This window comes from Xenopus laevis, chromosome 9_10L (genome assembly GCF_017654675.1).
Source record: "Xenopus laevis strain J_2021 chromosome 9_10L, Xenopus_laevis_v10.1, whole genome shotgun sequence".
In the NCBI taxonomy this organism is placed as follows: Eukaryota; Metazoa; Chordata; class Amphibia; order Anura; family Pipidae; genus Xenopus; species Xenopus laevis.
Genome location: NC_054387.1, coordinates 54,297,253 through 54,316,370, shown reverse-complemented (window position 1 = coordinate 54,316,370; position 19,118 = coordinate 54,297,253). Strand labels below are relative to the sequence as shown.

General features: G+C 42.7%; 1 protein-coding gene across 7 annotated transcripts in view; it reads right to left on the bottom strand.

Moving 5' to 3' along the window:
- bptf.L (bromodomain PHD finger transcription factor L homeolog) overlaps positions 1-19,118 on the bottom strand; it is a 69,414-nt gene that overhangs the window by 31,028 nt on the left and 19,268 nt on the right. For 4 of the 7 annotated variants that reach the window (XM_018235525.2, XM_018235523.2, XM_018235526.2 and 1 more), the window contains exons 11-23: positions 13,033-13,165; positions 12,527-12,766; positions 9,239-11,510; positions 8,891-9,015; positions 8,400-8,528; positions 2,864-3,014; positions 2,634-2,757; positions 1,906-2,146; positions 1,626-1,787; positions 1,391-1,542; positions 635-761; positions 350-555; positions 19-244 (exon numbers count right to left, since the gene is read on the bottom strand). In XM_018235525.2, the coding sequence (XP_018091014.1) occupies positions 19-244; positions 350-555; positions 635-761; positions 1,391-1,542; positions 1,626-1,787; positions 1,906-2,146; positions 2,634-2,757; positions 2,864-3,014; positions 8,400-8,528; positions 8,891-9,015; positions 9,239-11,510; positions 12,527-12,766; positions 13,033-13,165 (4,288 nt within the window). The remainder of the gene's footprint in view (positions 1-18; positions 245-349; positions 556-634; positions 762-1,390; positions 1,543-1,625; positions 1,788-1,905; positions 2,147-2,633; positions 2,758-2,863; positions 3,015-8,399; positions 8,529-8,890; positions 9,016-9,238; positions 11,511-12,526; positions 12,767-13,032; positions 13,166-19,118) is intronic. The other 3 variants (XM_018235524.2, XM_018235527.2, XM_018235530.2) reach the window with 3 other exon arrangements.

Genomic DNA, 19,118 nt, shown 5'->3' with positions numbered 1-19,118 from the left:
ACCCAGCACATAACATACCTGCTGAGAAAGCAGAAGGGGTCAGCGTCTGGGTTGTGCTGGTTGCTGAGGATGCTGCAGGTAATGGAGTGAAGAGGAACCGCTGGATGGTGCCGTTTGGCATGGCTGCCTGCATTAGCTGTTGCCCAGGGGATGGAATGATGGTCATCCCTGGAGGAATCAACTGCAATTGGCCAGTAGTCTGTCCCTGCCCCTGAACAACAACAGTGAGGCTCTGTCCACCACCCTGTGAAGTAGATGCAAAATATGTGATATGAGTGTAGCAACTGTAGACTATCTGAACACCTTCTACCACAAACCCCAGCAGTGTAACTACTTAATAGTGACTGACCTGCCCTTGAGTAAGTTGTGTTAGCTGTGCCATTGTCAGCTTTACTTGTCCTTGCTGGGGTTTGGCAGCCTGAGGAGTGGTGGCCTGTGGCTGTTGTATTGATGTGCTAACATTATGTGCCCCACTAGAAACTGTGGTGCCAGCAGCCACAGTGGTGGGGACAGGCTGGCCTCTTACAAGCTGAGTTACAACCTGCTGAGGTTGCCCTGTAAGAGAAAATCTTTATTAGTGCAATCTAATCCATGCCATACAGCCATCTCATAGAGAAGCAAAGGCCCCGCTTACCTGAGGGAAGCATCCCCTGCTGTACAACAAGTGGTGCACGTATGTAGCTTTTCCCCACTGGAGATTGCTGAATTGGGGTCCTGATAACTGCCATCCCTGGTCTTATCTGGGCCCCTGCAGTTATTACCTGTGGATGAGTAAAAAATCTGCCGTCTATTAGCAATACTAAATTATTAGTTTGTTAAGTTGGCCATACACAGCTAATAAAAGTGGTGTATGGGGTCTTCCGATGGGCTTCCCTGACTGGCAGATGTCCATCGGATTTTGGATCACATTGGTTGGTTAATTCACACACACTGACCACCTGCATTGCCAGGATTGCAATCTGATCATGGGACCTAGGGCCCAAGATCGGATCAACCAGACATTTGGTGACCTCTCTAAACAAGCAGATCTGGCCACCTGTACACAGGGTGAGACAAATCAGACACTCCTATAGATTCAGTGTCGGACTGGCTTACGGGGATGCCAGGAAAACAAATGGTGGGCTCAGTTGTCGGTGAGCCCTCCTAACCATCCATATACTGTATGCCTTTACCATGGTCATTCCCCTTCTTAATATGAGAACAAAGTGGAGAAAGAAGGAGAAATGTTTAAAAGAATAAAGAAATTGAGGTAAGAGATAAGAAAAAGTTAACAACCCAGGCTATCATTGTATAGAGTTGGTCAGAAATACAGAATGGGACCATCAACTCTAATATCCATAAGTCTTACCATACTTGCCTGTCCCTACTTAAACCCATAGCAAATGCGCACCTGCTGGCTGGTGGTTGTAGCACAAGTAGTCCCTGGTGTGCTCTGTCGAATTGCAATAGTTGCTGTCCGAGGCTGGAAGGTTGTAAACGTCTGCTGTCCTCCTGCATTGGTAGGAATGAGTCCCAGTACTTTTTGCTGCACCTGAACTACTGCTTTATAAGAGACAATGGGATATTAGGGAAGGAGTAAGCACTGGTTCATTAAGGACAATGTTGCTTTCAAGATAAAGCCTTACCTCCTTGGGTTGATGGTACATTTACTGCAACTAGCTTACTATTAACTGGCAGAGGAAGCTTTGTGATGACTTTGCCAGCCATAGTAACTGGGCTGCCAGTAATCTGGTAGGTCTGGCCCGATGTAGTGATGGTAGGACTGGATGTAACGTTTGTGCTGGGGGCTGCAAACAACATAGTCTGGTAACTGCCTCAACAAAAATGTGCAAGACAAACACAGGCTTTCAAACACAGGATAATAGAGGGTGAATGGCAAGCAGCAGAGATCAAGGGCCCATTTACCTGTAGTAGTCTGGCCTTGCTTAACCCAAGTTGCAAACGTCTGGTGAAAGTTCTTGCTCTGCTGGAATGTCACAGCTGCTGGAGAGCTGACCTTTGTTGCAAGAACAACTTTGGTTCCAGGGGTAACGGATCCTACCATCACTTTGTGGGGAGTGGAGAAAGAATTTGCAATGCTGCTGCTGGTGGAGGTGTTAGATGTATTGCTCGTGCAAGGCAGCTGCTTCTGCTGCTCCAGTCGTTTCTGTTTGAGGACATGTCAGCTAACTCACATTAACACGAAATATACCAAAACATACCTTAAATACACATACCCATACAGCAGGTATTTGTTTATGAATGGAACAGAACACAGTTTATAAGTAGGCAGCACATTAAATGCCCTACTCACAATCTAAGCGGGAGGTTTCTGTCGGACCATTGGAAAGAGCAGCCCATGAACAGGATGTACAGAGAATTACAGCTATGTTATCTGGGCAAGTACTGGGGAAATGAATACTTTAGCCTGGCAGAGGTTCTGGATAAAAGCTCATATGCAAAGTGCATTAATTAAAGGTGTAGGGCATTATTGGGGGGGGGCAGGGTTTAGCTGGGCACCGTGTAACTTTGCTTGCTGCCATGACTGTGCACATACAATGAAGAAGATCTACATGTATGATCATCCCACAGTTCCCCCACATTCAGACACATGCCAAGCTGTTCTAACAGGTGGGACCAGTTATCCCCGTCACCTGCTGAGCGGTCAAGCGCTGTTGCTTTAGCTGAGCCTCCACTTGGGCCTTCATCTCCTCTGACTTCTTCTGATCACTAACCTTAGCCTGCTGCTCCACAGCCTGGACCTTTTCTTTCTCCACCCTGCAAACAGAGGACACTGAAATCACACATCTTGATAGCTTTGAACATACCACCTATCCATGCCATGCTGGGTTTGGCCTATACGGACTGTGGAACTGAAAGTTACCTTTCCGAAAAGCATTTGATCTCCCATATCTCCAGTTCCTCCTCAGGGACCCAAGTCTCTAGAATGATAGGACCTGTCTGCTTAGGGATTACTGGTCTTTTGGGCCTCAGGGCACTTGATCGAAGCCCCTTCCTCTGGGGAATAGGAGATTCTGGAAAAATTACAAAGACATTATAGATAAAGAGGGCTCAGAGCCATGTCAAATGAGGTGGCACAAGTAAGGGGTACTTTTTTGTCTTGGTATTTATCCAGTGGGATTAAGTGGTTTATGCATAATTTCTCTCTTTGTTTAGCCAGTGTTAATAAACATTTGTATTTAACATCTCATTTGTCTGTGGTTTTATTCTCTCAGTGGAAACAGGGAACACACCTCTGTAAGCTTTAGTGAAAGATAAAGTTTTGTACATGCAATACATCATTCCCAACCCTCCATGTCCCTTGGTTCTGCCCCCGGCCCTGACTCCCACCAGGGACTCCATGTTTTTTCAAACTTGGTTGAACTGCCTCTGGCTTCATAGGTAAATTTAATTTTAGGTATTGTCTGATTAATTAAATTAATCCAGGAGTCTCTTGTGGGTGTGTTGGGCCACATCCAATGCATTATTACACATTTTTTGGCATAAGAGCAGGACCCGGAGCCACAATCTTGCATGTATCGTAGGTACCAATTGGTCCACTATTCCCAATAGACATACCATGGAGGAAAGTGGGTAGTCTAGTGTATTTGCTAGTGTTGTCATTATTTGCGACAGCTATCACTGGACATTCCCAGATCATATGTAGGAAGTTGACCGTAGGAGTTCCACACCTAGGACAGACTTCATCTTCTCTCTAACCCATCTTCTTTATCTTTTGGGGACTTATGTAAAGTTGGTGAAAGACCTTATACTGAATTAGTCTATCCCGTATTGCTATTAAGCTAATATACATATTTCCAGTGGCCTCATACCAATCATCTTGGGTGAGCTCAGGGATACCTTCTTGCCATTTCTCTTGTGCCAGATTAAAAGGGGGGGGGGGAACAGAAGTGAACATGTTTCGATATAGCTTTGACACCAGTTTGTTGGGTAGTTCTACTACTAGAGTTTCCTCTATTGCCAAGTTAGATAGGGTGAGAGAAAGGTTGCCAAATTGGGCTTTGAATATATGTCGAATTTGAAAATACATGAATAGTGGTACGTTTGATGTGGAGCATTTAGCTTGGAGTGCTTCATGAGTAATGAAGGTGCCATTCTGTAGAATGTGGTGTGGTAATTGTAGGTGGGAGAGTACCCACATCTGTAAGCTTTCCGTGCGGTAGGTTTCTAAGGCCTTCTAGCAATTGTACTAATGTGGCTTGTAATGCCATATTGGGGTTATACGGATCAGTATGGTACCACCAGTGTAGGTAGTATAGCTGGGCTGCTAAAAAGTATAATGACTCAAAAACAGGTAGACGGCACTTCTGGAATAGGTTTTATTGGGGTTGCTGCTGTAAAACCTAACGCGTTTCGGGAACAAATCCCTTAATCATAGGTGCTAAAAAGTATAATTGAAAATTATGCATGGCTAGGCCTCAGTTCTGCCATCAGTTTTACCAGGCAATGCTAAGGGTTTTTTGGTTCCAGATGAACGGGAGAACTAAGTGGTTGATCCTTTTGAAGACAGATTGGGGTGTTGTGTAAGTGGTATAGGAATCTGGGGAGGTAGATCATCTTATTAAGATGAATTCTTCCCCATAAGGTTAGTGGGAGATTTGCCCAGGCTTGCAGATTGTTAGCCAGTTTTGTGATTATAGGATCCAGGTTTTTTTGTGTATGTTGTGTAAGGTCCAGGTGTACATTGAGGCCTAGATATTTGATATAGTCCGCATGCAAGGATATTTTTTCTTTGATGGGGCCTTGGTTGAGGCCGATTACTTGATCTGATTCGCGGATTGCAATGACAAGGGGTTCTATTGCTAATGCGAAGAGAAAAGGGGAGAGGGGGCAACCCTGGCGGGTGCCTCTAGCTAGGCGATAAGGGTCTGCTATCAGGCCGTTAATTCTGATTCTTGCTGTTGGTTGGTGGTATTGCATCTGAATCCATTTAATAAATTGACTGCCCAGATCAAATCTACGGAAGGATTTCCCAGAGGTAGGGCCATCCTTTGCCGATTCTAGCGAGACTACTGCTCTATTTCCCATTTTTTCATGTTAGATCGATAAATTGGTATAAAGTCTCCTAATATTAATGTTTGTTGATCTGCCGGGCATAAAACCTGGGTGTATGAGATCTATTATATACCTTTGTAATCTTGTAGCAAGGATTTTTGCATCTGTGTTTATGAGGGAAATTGGTTGGTACGAGCTACACTGACCAGGGTCCTTTCCCGGTTTTGGAATTACTACAATGAGGGCTTCTCCAAATGAGGGGGGACGGGTCCCTTTCTCAAATGATTTCTGCAGTGTGTTTAATAAGCGAGGGGCTAGTGCTCTGTTAGGCTCTTATACCAGTTGGATGGTAGGCCATCTATCCCTGTTTTGTTGGCAGAAAGAGATGCTTCCTCTATGGTTATTGGTTGGTTTAGGAAGATTTTATCTTGCACGTGCACACTGGGAATTGTTATATTATCTAAGAATTGAGTATGCACATTGTTTGGGTGCAGTTTAGTAGTTTGATATAAATTTTGGTAGTAGGTTGCAAATTCTTCTACTATGTGTTTGGGGTCTGTAACCATTGTTCCATCTGTCCTCCTTATATGTGACACGGCTGTTGTAGGACTTTGGGTTTTTGCAAAGTATGCCAACAATCTCCCATTTTTGTCTCCTCGTTCAACATTCTTTCGGATTGGTATAGTAGTGCTTTCTTTGTTAATAGGGTGTTTTGCCGTTCTAGGGCGTTGCGTTTGGTTTGTAGGAGTGTGTAGGTATGGGGTTTGCAGTGTTTGTTTTCTGCTTGTTTTAATTCTTCTTATTATGTCTTGTGTTTGTCTGCATGCTTGTGTTATAGCTCTTGTCAATACTCCCCGCATAACCGCCTTACTTGCATCCCATAGAATTGCCTGGGGGGCAGTGTCTGCATTTTGTGTCCAGTAATCTGAGTATCCTTCAGAGTTGGCCTCCCTTACTATATTATTATTCAACCATAAGGGACTTAGTCTCCACAGTCTGGATCCTGTTGGATTGAACCAGCGGAGAGAGAGTAAAAGTGGAGAGTGGTCAGAGAGAATATGTGGAAGGAACAGTGTCCTATCGATGAGGGGAAGGATGTCAGCTGTCACCAGTGCTAGATCTATTCTTGAAAAGGTATGGTGAGTGGTTGAATGGCAGGAGTATTAGCCAGTTTAATTTTTTAAACAAGCTACAAAGTAAAAGCAGCAGCATCAGTGTTGCATGCACTAACATTGTTCGCTGGAGTTACAGCCATACAGAATATTTTCCATAGACCTCCTCTAAGGTCAAAATCCTCTTACATATTTACTAGCAGCAGTGTGTCTTTGTAGCCAATGCATCCTGAGTCAACAACACATTTTTTACACTGGCATAGCAGGAGCAATAACCATCATCTAGGATTGCTTATAAAACTACTTATTCCCCAGTACAAAGCACAATTAAACAAAAACAGCCCACCTATGTTTGCTCATAGCCTGAACAGTGTGATACAGGTATGGGACCTGTTATCCAGAATGGGGCCTGGGGCTTTCTGGATAATGGGTCTTTCTGTAATTTGGATCACCATACCTTAAGTCTTCCAAAAAATAATTTAAACATTAAGCCAATTGGATGGTTTTGCCTCCAATAAGGATTAATTATATCTTAGTTGAGATCATGTACAAGGTACGGTTTTATTGTTTTAAAAGAGAATCAATTTAAAAAGTCTGAATGATTTGATTAAAACGGAGTCTATTGGAGACTGCAATCCCGTAATTCTGAGGAAAACGGGTCCCATACCTGTACTATAAAGGTCTATAGGTAGATACTATAGGTATTGCCCTATACTAAGCACATTTCCCCAGGAACACGTCCTAAGTTTGCTCAAATCCTGAAAAGAGATATAACATAAAACTATACAGATATTTCCCTGTACAAAGCACAATTCAGCAGGAACATCCCCTAAATTTGCACATAGCCTGTAGAGAGAGCGATAACATGTAGGGTAGCATAGGTATTCCCTTGAAATTAGCACAGTTCAGGAACAGACTTCAATATTTGCTCATAGCCTGTACAGAAAGATTCCATAAACATCTGTCAACCGAGATGTCCTCCAAATGCTAAAATATATCATAATGACCGAAGAAGAATACCGGAAGCAGACAAAGTGCAAATGTTTGCGTGGGTGTGTGCAAGTGCAGGCACTTGTTAGCTAGATAGATGACAGGCTCTATATAGCTAGCAGACTCTATATAGCCATTTCAGTCAATATACTCACAGACCCTGGACACCCAATATCTCAGTCTGGTTGTCCATATGTCTTCATACTGCACTGGACAGCCATGGCTCATGTTATCATGGAGCCTATAGATGCTGTGTGACCCGCTCACTAGGAGACTTAGTAGCCCCATTGCAAATGTCACACAGTGGGGGAAATCTCTAGAGAGATTCTGCAGCGAGAGAACTCCAGGCAGAGCCACCATCAGAAATCCCAGGGCTACATACGACAAAATGTCCTGGGCCCCCTGGGCTGTGCCCACCCCAGTGCAAGTCCCACCTACAGGTAGGGTTGCCACCTGGCTGGCATTTTACCGGCCTGGCCAATAAAAATGATGGTTGATCCCAATGTTATTAATAGGGAAAAAAGATAAATATATAGGAAGGCCGGTATTTTTTTTCCAGAAAAGGTGGCAACCCTACCTACAGGTCCACCCCCCCACCCACAGTAAAAAAAAACTAGGGCCCCCCACATGTTAATAAAAAAAAACACTGGCGGTCAGGGCCCACCATGGAAAAAAAATTGTGGTCAGGGATCCCCATTAAAAAATATTGGAGGCTAGGACCCCACATGGTAAAAAAATAAATTGGTGGCCAGGACCCCCCCCCCACGTTAGATGCTATACCCATGATCCCTATCCCACAGACATCTGCAATAGAAAATGCTAATTCTTAAAAATGATTTCCATTTTCTTTGTAATAATAAAACAGTACCTTGTACTTGATCCCAGCTAAGATATCATTAATCCATATTGGAGTAAAAACAAACCTATTGGGTTTAGACAGGTAAAAACATCCAAATAACAGAAAGATCCCTTATCCAGAAAACCACAGTGCTGGGAGGAAGAAACACAATAAGCACACAGAAAAGATAGTTTAAATGGGATTTTTACCATCCCCTATATCACGGTAGTCACATCCAGCGCACTGAATTCTGCTGGTATTGCGGTGCAGGACAAATTGAATTACACCATTTGTTTTAGAAGTTATGTGTTAGTTATGCACCTGCTTTTTTAGAAGTTTTCAAGGGTAGGGGAGCACTTACAACAAATAATGGAGTTGTTTGCATGCACACATTTATCAGGTAGGCCATAGAGAAGTAAACATATTTGCCATGTGCTAGAAAATGGAAATGGAACTCCGCAAACCTTTTGGTGCCTCTGGAACACCCATAGGGCAAATGATCTTCCTAATACAATATTCTGATCGTATCCCATACGGACCAACATCTCTCCTCTTGATGATCTCAGTGGTTATAATCTCTGTTTCAGAGGTTTCTAGAATAGCACAGACATTCGTTATATTCTATCTATGCACATACAGTGAAACCTTAATTTAACATCCCCTTATTTTAAGTTTTCCTTTATTTTGTTTTGTCCCCACCTGTATAATATGGATAAAACATTTCCCTGATTTTACATTTTCCTAGATTTGACACTATTGTTTTTATAATCCTCTGAAAAACTAGAAATTTATTCCTACAATAACCAGTTCTGCAGTAGCAGCCCTACCCACAACGTTATCTGGAATCCAAAACCATGGATTAAGGGTTTGGAATGACCAAATTGAACATGCCAAACACATACATGCACTTTTGAGAAATTATTATATCTCGACTGTCACAAGAGAACAGACATACCTGTTCTTGTTATCCCTCCACCTGGAGGGGGCTTAGCTGCCATGTCATCCCATCGTATACTTGCCCACAGCAAGCGCAGCATGAGACTCACACCAGCCAATGACTTTACTGTTTGAAGGCGATATCTGCAAGACACATTTAGTAAGACTTTTATAGTGACTTATAGAGCAGCTTAACATTTGGACTTGCAAACCTCAGTATAAATATACCAAAGGGCACGGTTTTGGTGAAAGTTTTAGGAAACAGGAGGGTAAGAAAGTGCAACAAAGACTAGCAGATACAGTAACAATTCTACATATTTTATGTGATATTTTTTTAAGGAATCAATGGCAGGTAAGTATTACTAACCTCCATGTAATCCCAAATGTTGGTCTGGGGGAAGGATAGGGCCAAATATCCTGCACAGGTTTGGCATTATAATTGAATCCAGGAACCTCTCGAATACCTCCTTTCCGAGAGAGCTTTTTCAGTTCATCGTTTGGCAAGACAAAGATACTCTTCTTGTTACTCTTGGTAACAAACTTTCTGTAAGAAGGGAGAGCTGTTCCTGAGCGCATCTTTTTAGGCTTGGTGAATTTAATCAGTTTAACTTTGTCTTTTGTGGAATATTCTTTGCTCACAGTTAGAGAGGACAGAATGGTCCCACCAGAAGTGTTCAACGAATCTGTAACAGTTGTGGTCACAACGGCTTTATTTTGCTCCTTTACAGACACCACTTCAGTAACAGAGTTTGGATCAGGGGAAGTTACTTTTGTCATGGTAGTGGTTTTAGTCATACTGGAAATGGAAGTATTCTCCGTGGATGAAACAATAGTTGTCCCAGCTCCGTTAGAAGACTGACACGACATTTCAACAACCGTCTTAGATACAGACATGGTTGACGTTGTGGTAACTTGGGTAATAACAGTCGTGATTTGCTTTTCTCCACTAGAGTCGGAGTGCACACCATTATGGTTGGCAAAATCACTGCTCAAACTAGAATCTTCCCTTGATGAGACAGAAGAAAGACTTGTTTTTTGTATCCGTTCTGTTTCCATGGCTTCTTTGGCACCAGGCAAACAGTCTCTTGTGCTTGAGGATGGAGAGGTTATTCCAGTAAAATCAAGAGATTTTTCCTCAGAGACAAACTCTTTCGAATGCGATAACTTCTCCTCATCAAAATGCAACATTTCTTTTAATTCCCCATCAAAAAATCTAGAATTTTGTGCATCTTCAGTGCTCATGTCCCCGTTCATAAGAGGTTTTCCTGTGGATACCTTTGATTTAACATCACGTTCAGAGACAATTTTTGAGATGTTGTTTGCCTTTGGCTCAATCCCCCGAACACTCCTGATCTCAGCCTTTCTATCACTAGCTAAGCACTCATTAGAATTCACATCATTTCCATTGACCCGAGATGCTATGATTTCCTCTGTACCATTTTTTTGTATTACATGTTTGTCCTTCTTATTGCAATGTTGGTCTCTCTCACTGGTATGGTCCAAAAAGTTAATACCATCCCCATCCAGATTCTCATCTCTACCTGGCTGGTCTCCATTAACTGTGGGGTTTGGAGAATCTAATACATCACACAGTGACTTGCAGGCCAGAGATTTTGAGCAATTTATTTTTTCATCTGAAGTCTCAGATATTGCAAGTTCACTTTTGATGCTTTCATCCTTACTACTACAGTCATCAGATGAATGACTTTCCTCAACACTTTTTCTTTGTGTTAAATTACAATCCATCTCCTCGTCCCCAACTAGGGCATTTGGCTTTTCAGTTAAATGCTCCACTGTCTGACACTTGAATTCAGATGCTTCTTTATTGGGTAAACAGCTTTCAGGACAGTTTTCTGCACTGTGTGCAGGTATCACTGGAGAAGACAGTATACTGCTAGTTCTGGCATCATTTACCACAGAGAAATTTCCAGAAATGTCTTTATTTAATCCTTCACCTTCTGAAGCAATTACAGGAGAATGGATTTCCCCTGTTTGACTGTGATTTTCTGACTTTGAAGAATTGAATTCAGTTGCCTGTGCGGACCATTGAGCTTCTGAGCATCTTTCATTTCCTTCCCTTTGTATTACATTAGCTTTGTTTTCAATACTCTCTGTTTGTTGCGGTCTTTGAAGACTGGGAACAGATAAGGAACTGCTTTTTCTGGCCTCGGCTTCAGGGAGCATACCCGAGGACAGTGTGTTGGGTTTAGTACCACCAGTATCTTTACAGTTCTCATTAGGTTTTGGAATTTCTGTCTTGTCTAAGCTACCCCCATGGGTAGCAGATGCCTCTTTATCTTGGTTGTAGAGTGACTTGCTGCTATTGGAAATGTTTTGCGGTTGAGTGTGTGAAAAACTTGTGACATTCTTGGCAGCATGCTCCAATTTTAATTTTTCTATCCGCTGTTTTTCTTCCAGTGTAAACTGCTTGACACGCCTTTCAAGCAGCCCATCTAACCTTGATGTTTTTACTTTCTTTTTATACCAAGTTCTTGCCTGGAAGCCCTCACTAACATTGATTAAATCTGCATCAGGAAAAGTCTCTTCCTCTTTCTTACAAGCTTTAGATTTGGTTTCGTCCACTTCCATTGGTTCTTCCTTAATTGTATTATTGGTTTCACAGTGCAACTCTTTATGATCTGTAAATACACATTTAGAAAGTAATTTTGCAGTGCAAAACTGTTTTTGTAGCACATAGGATTAAGTTATTTGCATTTATATATTTATAGTTATGCATTGCTCAGCAAAATGCTATCAGAAAAAGCAGCAAACAAAGGAGGCAGAATGAATGAGAAGAGTAGATGTAGCATGTGTATTTTCTTCTGGGATGGGAATTACCATATTGCAAGATAGTACACAATGATTTCTTTTACTGAAAGAGGAGGAAGACCTTAGGAGAAACCTAGATGTAGACTATTTGTAAGAATGGGAGTTGTGCAATTCTGGAAAGAAAAGGATTAAAAAAAGAGCCCAAGGAAAGAATGGGACAAATTGGTTATGAAGGGACTACTACTTATAACCATCACATTCCGGACATCTACAATTTAATAGCATGTAATGTAATAGCTTGGGGTAAAATAACAGAGTGAGGTGCAAATTTTAAAAAATAAAAGGAAGACTGAACAAATACAGAGGTGTAAGTTGTTTTGAAGATTAAGATAATGGTCACTATAAGAAAATCATATTGGTACGGACGTCAGGTAAATTGATTTTTTTTTGAATAGAAGTCAGAAAAGAGACAGAGACAGGATCAATTGGCAGGGCAATGCCAATCACTGCTAATCCAAGGCAGATAATCGCTGGGCCTGTCTCCTTGAATTATTTGTTTTTCATTAAGTACACATAACCTACCTGCTACATCCTTTGACTGACTGATCTGACACAACTTGCATAACCAATGGTGACCACAACCAAAAAATATCCATCTGTATAAAGCTTCTAGCACAGCTCTAAGGCTAGGGCCACCATACGAATCCCTGACTGCGGAGAAACGCAGGATGAGTATCCTTTACCCTGCTGCGCTGCTTGCACCCAGAATCATTTCCTCCACTCTGGTGCAGGCAGAGGAGCAGCAGATTCTCTGCCTGCGTTTCTCTGCAGGCCAAGATCTGTGTAGTGTGGCCCTAGACTAAGGCTGGGCCCAGACCAAGCCTACCTTTGTTAATTGCAGGGACTTTCTCAGTAGGTGTGAAATCAACTTCCATCTTCTCTTCTTTTTCACTTTCCTCTTTTTTCATTTGGTCCTTTGAATCCATTGGATTGGATATGCCTTTGGAATTTTCCATCATACCATTCTCAGACTCCTCAAGCTTTACACTATCTTCTAGTTTCATTTTTTCCAGGCTATTCATTTTGTCTAATGATGGCAGACTTTCAGCCTTTTCTCTGCCCTTTACTGAAGTGAAAATATATTATAGAGTGATAAATGTTATGGCTTGCTACAGCAGAATTCTGTTCCTGGCCAAGAATTAAAGGGCTTTATATACATAAATTACTACACAAAGAGCAAACCTTAATCCATTTAGTACAATAAATAAATTACTTCACAAAGAGCGAGAACCCTTAATATATATAGTACAATAAACAATTAGAGAGCAAGAGCCCTATATACGCCATCAAAGCAATTTAGGGTACAAGGAAGCAGCATAAGTAGTAACTTACCAAGGTGTTTCTTATAGAAGACATTTGTGTTTCCAGGAAACCGAGAAACAAATTTAGATACGTGTGTTTTACTGATCCAGCACCAGCCTCCATAGCCAGTGACTCTGTATTCCTCTCCTTTTTGTTTCCAAACCTATTTGGTGAAGACATTGTGCTGATTAGGATTCACAAATTTTTTAAAGGAAAACTATACCCCCAAAATGAATACTTAAGCAACAGCTAGTTTATATCATAGTAAGTGGCATTTTAAAAGAATCTAAACAAACTGGTATATATATTTAAGTAAATATTGCCCTTTTACATCTCTTGCCTTGAACCACCATTTTGTGATGGTCTGTGTGCTGCCTCAGAGATCACCTGAATAGAAATACTACAACTCTAACTGTAACAGGAAGAAGTGTTGAAGCAAAAGACACAACTCACTGTTAATTGGCTCATGTGATCATGTATGGTTTGTTGGTATGTTTGTGTGCACAGTGAATTGTACGATCCCAGGGGGTGGCCCCCCATTTTTTAAAATGGCAATTTTCTAATTATGATTTATGATTACCCAATGGCACATACTACTACTCATGAAAATGGTTTATATACATGAATCAGGGTTTTACATATGAGCTGTTTTATGCAATAACTTTTTATAGAGACCTACATTGTTTGGGGGGGGTATAGTTTTCCTTTAATGAAGCATGAAATCAAAGGAAAGGCAACGCAGATAAACTATAAATTGAAACACTATGGTAAGAAATTTCCGGTGATTAGGATAAAACCATATTTCTCCAGGTCTGCTTGGGGGACACAGGGACAGTGGGTATAGCTTGTACCAGTAGGAGGCAGGACAAAACTAGGAAATCCTGGCTTCTACTCTACTGGCTATACCCACAGCAGGAGGAGATTAGCTCAGTTTAAGTTATGTCCTCAGGAGGACATATTAAATTGTTTGTTTTTTTATTTACTTTAATTATAACTTATGGCTCAGCTAGACTGACAAATTGGGGTGTTCAAGCCCTCTACATTGAGTAGAGGTCTCTCGCTGACTTCCTCCAGTGTGGGATTTGCCTCTGGGGTCTTGAAATGTCGACTTTCGAAAAATACGGGCCTTCCGGTACCTGATGCCTCCTCCTTCAGGGATTCTATGGATAAAAACTAGAAAGCCGCCTGCGCTCCCACTTTTTTTTTTAACTCAGGTGAGATTTTTATTTGGTACAGTCAAAAGAAATTACACACATAGGCATGTTAAACCGTACAGAATCATACAATGTTGTCAAGTCATAAAGAGCAGCGGTGACACATCAATACAGAAAAACAAGTTCTCCCTGTCTCAGAACATACAGTAAGCATAAGAATTTATACATTCTCCAGGATCCACAGCTGCCATATTTCCATACATTTGTCAGAAGTATTGTTACGCCTAGCAATTAGTTGTTCTACATTACACATGTTTTGAACAGATTTTTCCCAGTCCGCATATAGAGGGGGGAGCTGAGATTTCCAAACTTGTGCTATGAGTCTACGCGCTTGAAATAGAATTTTATGTAGTATATTTTTTGCAGGGCGAGTCAGCTGGTTAGGGGGGTCCATACCTAAGATATACCACTTGGGGTCAAGTGGGATCTCAAAGCCTAGGATAGTGGTAATACGTGTTTGTATCCTGGCCCAATAATCCTGTAATACAGGGCAGGACCAGAACGTATGTAGTAAAGTTCCCTCCGCCGCATTGCACCTAACACAAGTATCCGGAATATCAGGATTGATCCTATGCAACCGAGATCTGGTATAATACGCCCCATGTATCAAGTACAGTTGCAAAATTCTGTATTTATATATGGGTGAAATAGACAGAGGGGTTAACAACACCTGGGCCCACTGATCGTCAGTAATATAATCAATGGAGCGCTCCCATTGCGCCCGTGCTTTTATAGAAGTTTTCCGCAAAACCAAATTTTGTAGTTCTTTGTAGAAAAGAGTGATAGAGTGCCGGGAGTTCTCAGAAATCAGTAGTTCCATTATGGAAGAGGTACCAAATTGCAGACGTTTGGATTTATTCAGTCTATAAAGCGCAGCCCTCACTTTGTGGTATATTAGCCATTGAGAATTGGGCAAAGAATAGGACTGCCTTAACTCACTAAAGGGAACCATACCATTGTCGGACCAAACCTGGCCTACAGACCATATCCCCGCCTGGATCCACTCTTTTGGAGAGGACAGCTTGTCTAGAGGAGCAAGTTTACTGTTATACCATAAAGGGGTTTGCAGTTCTAGTACTACTGGATGGACCAGTTGGAGAGACCGTTGCAAACAGAATTTTTGCGATTCTACCAGAGAGCAATCACTCACCAATTGCTTTGTCTTATACAGGTTCAGGGCCAGAATGGCATAGAAAGGGGGGAGATCAGATTTCAATAAACATTGCCATAGCTGAAATAGGGCGTCCTCAGGCAGAGCACTTTTCAGAGTACGGGTTTGTGAGAGTTGGGCCGCGAGGTAATACAGATACATGTCTGGGAGGGCCATGCCCCCATCATTTTTGGGTCGCTGCAGTGTTTTAACGGACAGCCTGCATCTGGTGTTCCCCCAAATAAATTGCCGGAAGAGGGACGTTAAGTGGGCAAAAAAGGGGGCTTGAATCTTAATAGGCGCATGCCACAGTACATAAAGAATTTTCGGGGCAATCACCATCTTTATAAGTTGTATGCGCCCAGTCGGACCCAAAGGGAGAAGTTCCCATGCCTGAAATTTAGCTTGAGCCCAGTAGAGTAAAGGCGCAACGTTAAGAGTATAATAGGACGATACAGGGGTAGCAATGTGAATTCCCAAATACGTAAATTTATCAACCAAATGTAGTTTTGCACAATCCGGGTTCAGGGGACCATTTAAGGGGTCTATTGGAAAAAGTGTAGATTTAGAGGGGTTGATTTTAAGGCCCGAAATACGTCCAAAGTCTGCAGTTAGCGTCAGAAGTTCCGTCAATGAATCGTGTGTGTCACCCAAGTACACTAAAGTGTCATCTGCATACATTTGCACCTTCTCCTCTCTGTAAGCCAGACGTAGGCCAATGATACGTGGATTTTGTTTAATTGCTAAAGCAAGAGGCTCGATGGCCAAGGCGAACAACAAGGGGGACAGAGGACACCCCTGGCGTGTACCCCTAGCTAGAGTAAAGTTCTCAGTTTGTGAGGCATTGAGTCTTAGGGATGCCACCGGGGTCTTATAGAGAAGTTGAACTAGCGAAGTGAAATGAGGGCCAACACCAAATGCTTTAAGGACACGCCACAAGTACACCCATTCAACTGTATCAAAAGCTTTGGCAATGTCCAAAGCAGCAACTGCTCTCTGACCTACATTACAGTGGTCTACAGACAAATTAAGCATCAGCCTTCTAATATTGTGCGCGGTGGTTTTGTGGGGGATAAAACCGGTTTGGTCCTCAGTAATTATGTGGGTGATAACTTGGTTCAGTCTCCTGGCAAGGACCTTCGCAAGGATTTTAACATCCGTTGTCAAAAGCGATATTGGCCTATAGGCCTCAGGTGAGGTTAAATCCTTGCCAGGTTTGTGCGCTCCCACTTTACCGCATCTGGCACTTCCCTACGTTTGTGCTAGCCACAGCGTGGGTGAATAGGGCCGTTCATTCCTGGTCAGATTCTCTTCTCAATGCTATAGAATCTGGTGCTCCTCGCCACAAACTCTCTCAGCGGGCTTCCCAGATTAAGGAAGAAATTACTATATTTCTGAGGCTTCACTGATCAGCAGATCATCGGCACTGGCAGTGGGGGCCCCCAGGTCCTTATGGATGAAGTTATGATCAGCAGATTTCTCTTCCAAAAAATCCCTGACTTCAAAACCAGTCAAGGGTAAGCTCCTCTTTAGCGCTGACCTAGACAAAATCATCAGTCAAGCTACAGGGGGCAAGAGTACCCTCCTACTGCAAACAAAAGCCCAACCTGCTTTCCGCACAGGAAGGGTTTTCCGTGGCTCCCAGGCCAAGAGTAAGAGATCATCTCCCCCAAGACAATTCTTTGCACCTCTCGGAAGTTTCAGGAGTAAGCAAAGACCACCCTGACAAAAGAGGAAACACATCCCCAAGACTGGGGACAAATCCACCTCAGCGTAACAATGTGCTTACACCATCAAGTCCAACACCTATAAGGGGGAAATCAAGTATGTTCGCCGACGCGTGGCTCTAACTCGTTCAGGACACCTAGATCCACAAAGTGGTGACCAAGGGTTAGCATCTGGAGTTTTCTTCTCCCCCCCATTCATCGTTTCTTCATGTCCAGACTTCCACTAGAGCCTTACAAACGCTCAGCATTCCAAAATGTAATTTCCAATCTCCTACACTCAAAGGTGATCATCCCCGTTCCTTACCGGAGATTGCTTCAAGGGCTATTACTCAAATTTGTTTGTGATACCAAAGAGGGACAGGTCAGTTGGTCCCATCTTGGATCTCAAAGAACTGAAAAAATTAATTCAACCAAGGAGATTCAAAATGGAGTCCCTCACATCGGTCATCGCAGCGATGTCCCCAAGACAGTTCCTGATTTCACTGGATATAAAAGATGCATATTTGCATGTACCCATTTTCCCTCCTCATCAGAGATACTTGAGATTTGTTTGTCCAAAATTGTTCATAAGTCTCCCCTTCGGGTTAAAATCAGCCAGTCAAGGGTCTTTACCAAGCTCATGGCTGCAGCCACGGCGGTGAGACTCCTGGGACCAATGTATTGCGGCTCAGATAGTCTGCCTGCAAATTCTGAACCCCCGGCACATGGAAGGCTAATAACCGTGCCAGATTTTGTTCTGCCCAATTCATAATGGGATCCAACTCCTTCATCAAACTGGAACTTCTTGTTCCTCCTTGTTTGTGAATATAAGCCACTGCAGTGGCATTGTCTGTATCTTGTCTGTTTCATCCACCACCTTAAACTGGAGTGCACCACTTCCGACAACCAGAGTTCTTGGTGAAGCCGCAGATGATTCAACGCACCTGACTTGATCAGGAAATGCTGCAGGGGTCTCAGATGCCACCTTGCCCATTTCACCATCTGAATGGTTGATGTCAGTAAGCCCAGTAGCAACATGCAGTCCTACAAAGGACAACACTCTCTCCTGTATTCACTCAATTTTTTCTTGAGGAAGATTTATCAGATCTCCGACTGTATCTATTTGGGCCCCCAGGAATATTAGGCTTTTGGTTGGAACAAAGCAACTCTTCTGCCAATTTATAACCCAACCGAAGTCCTGCAACAGCCTTGTCTCTGTTTCTTGCTGCTTCTTCTGCTGCTGAGCCAGCTAGTAACAGGATATTGTCTAGGTAGTGATATGCCGGGATTCCTGCTTCCCTCAAAACTGCAATATTCGTCACTAACACCTTCGAAAAAGTTCTCGGTGATGTTGAAAGGCCAAAAGGGAGACGTGAACTGCACATGTTGATCCCTCACCACCAACCAAAGGAACTTCCTGTGTGATCTGCAAATTGGCACGTGAAAATATGAGTCTTTTAGATCGAGCTTTATTAGCCACGGCTCTGGACGAATTGTAATCGAAGCCAGAGACTCCATCTTGAATCTTCTGCACAAGATGAACTGATTGAGGGGTCTCAGATCTAGAACTGACCTGAAAGCTCCTGATGCGTTCTTCACTAAAAATAACCCAACTGATGTTGCGAGGATGGTACTGACTCCACTTTTACCGACATCCTGAGCTGTTGGAGGTAATCTTGAAGAATTGACTCCGCCCCTGCAATCTGTGGAATAGTTGACACCGGAAAACATTATATCTCGGAATTTTGCAAAATTCCAGTTGATAACCCTCCTGGATTATATTCAAGAGCCAAGAATCCTTGATCTTTGAGACCCAGGTGTGTTGGAAGGAGAACAACCTCTCTCCTACCCTCGCTTCTTGGGCCTGCTGAATCTCATTGTGATTTATTGGAAGTTGAGGGGAAGGCCTTCTTACTGGACTGATGTACCTCTCCACGAGAGGACCTCCAACTCGATTGTCTTCCATAGCCTCTGCCGGGCTTAGAAAATTTTCTGTCACAAAAGGAATTTCTACTAGGGAAAGATGGCCTGGACCTCTGTCGCTTA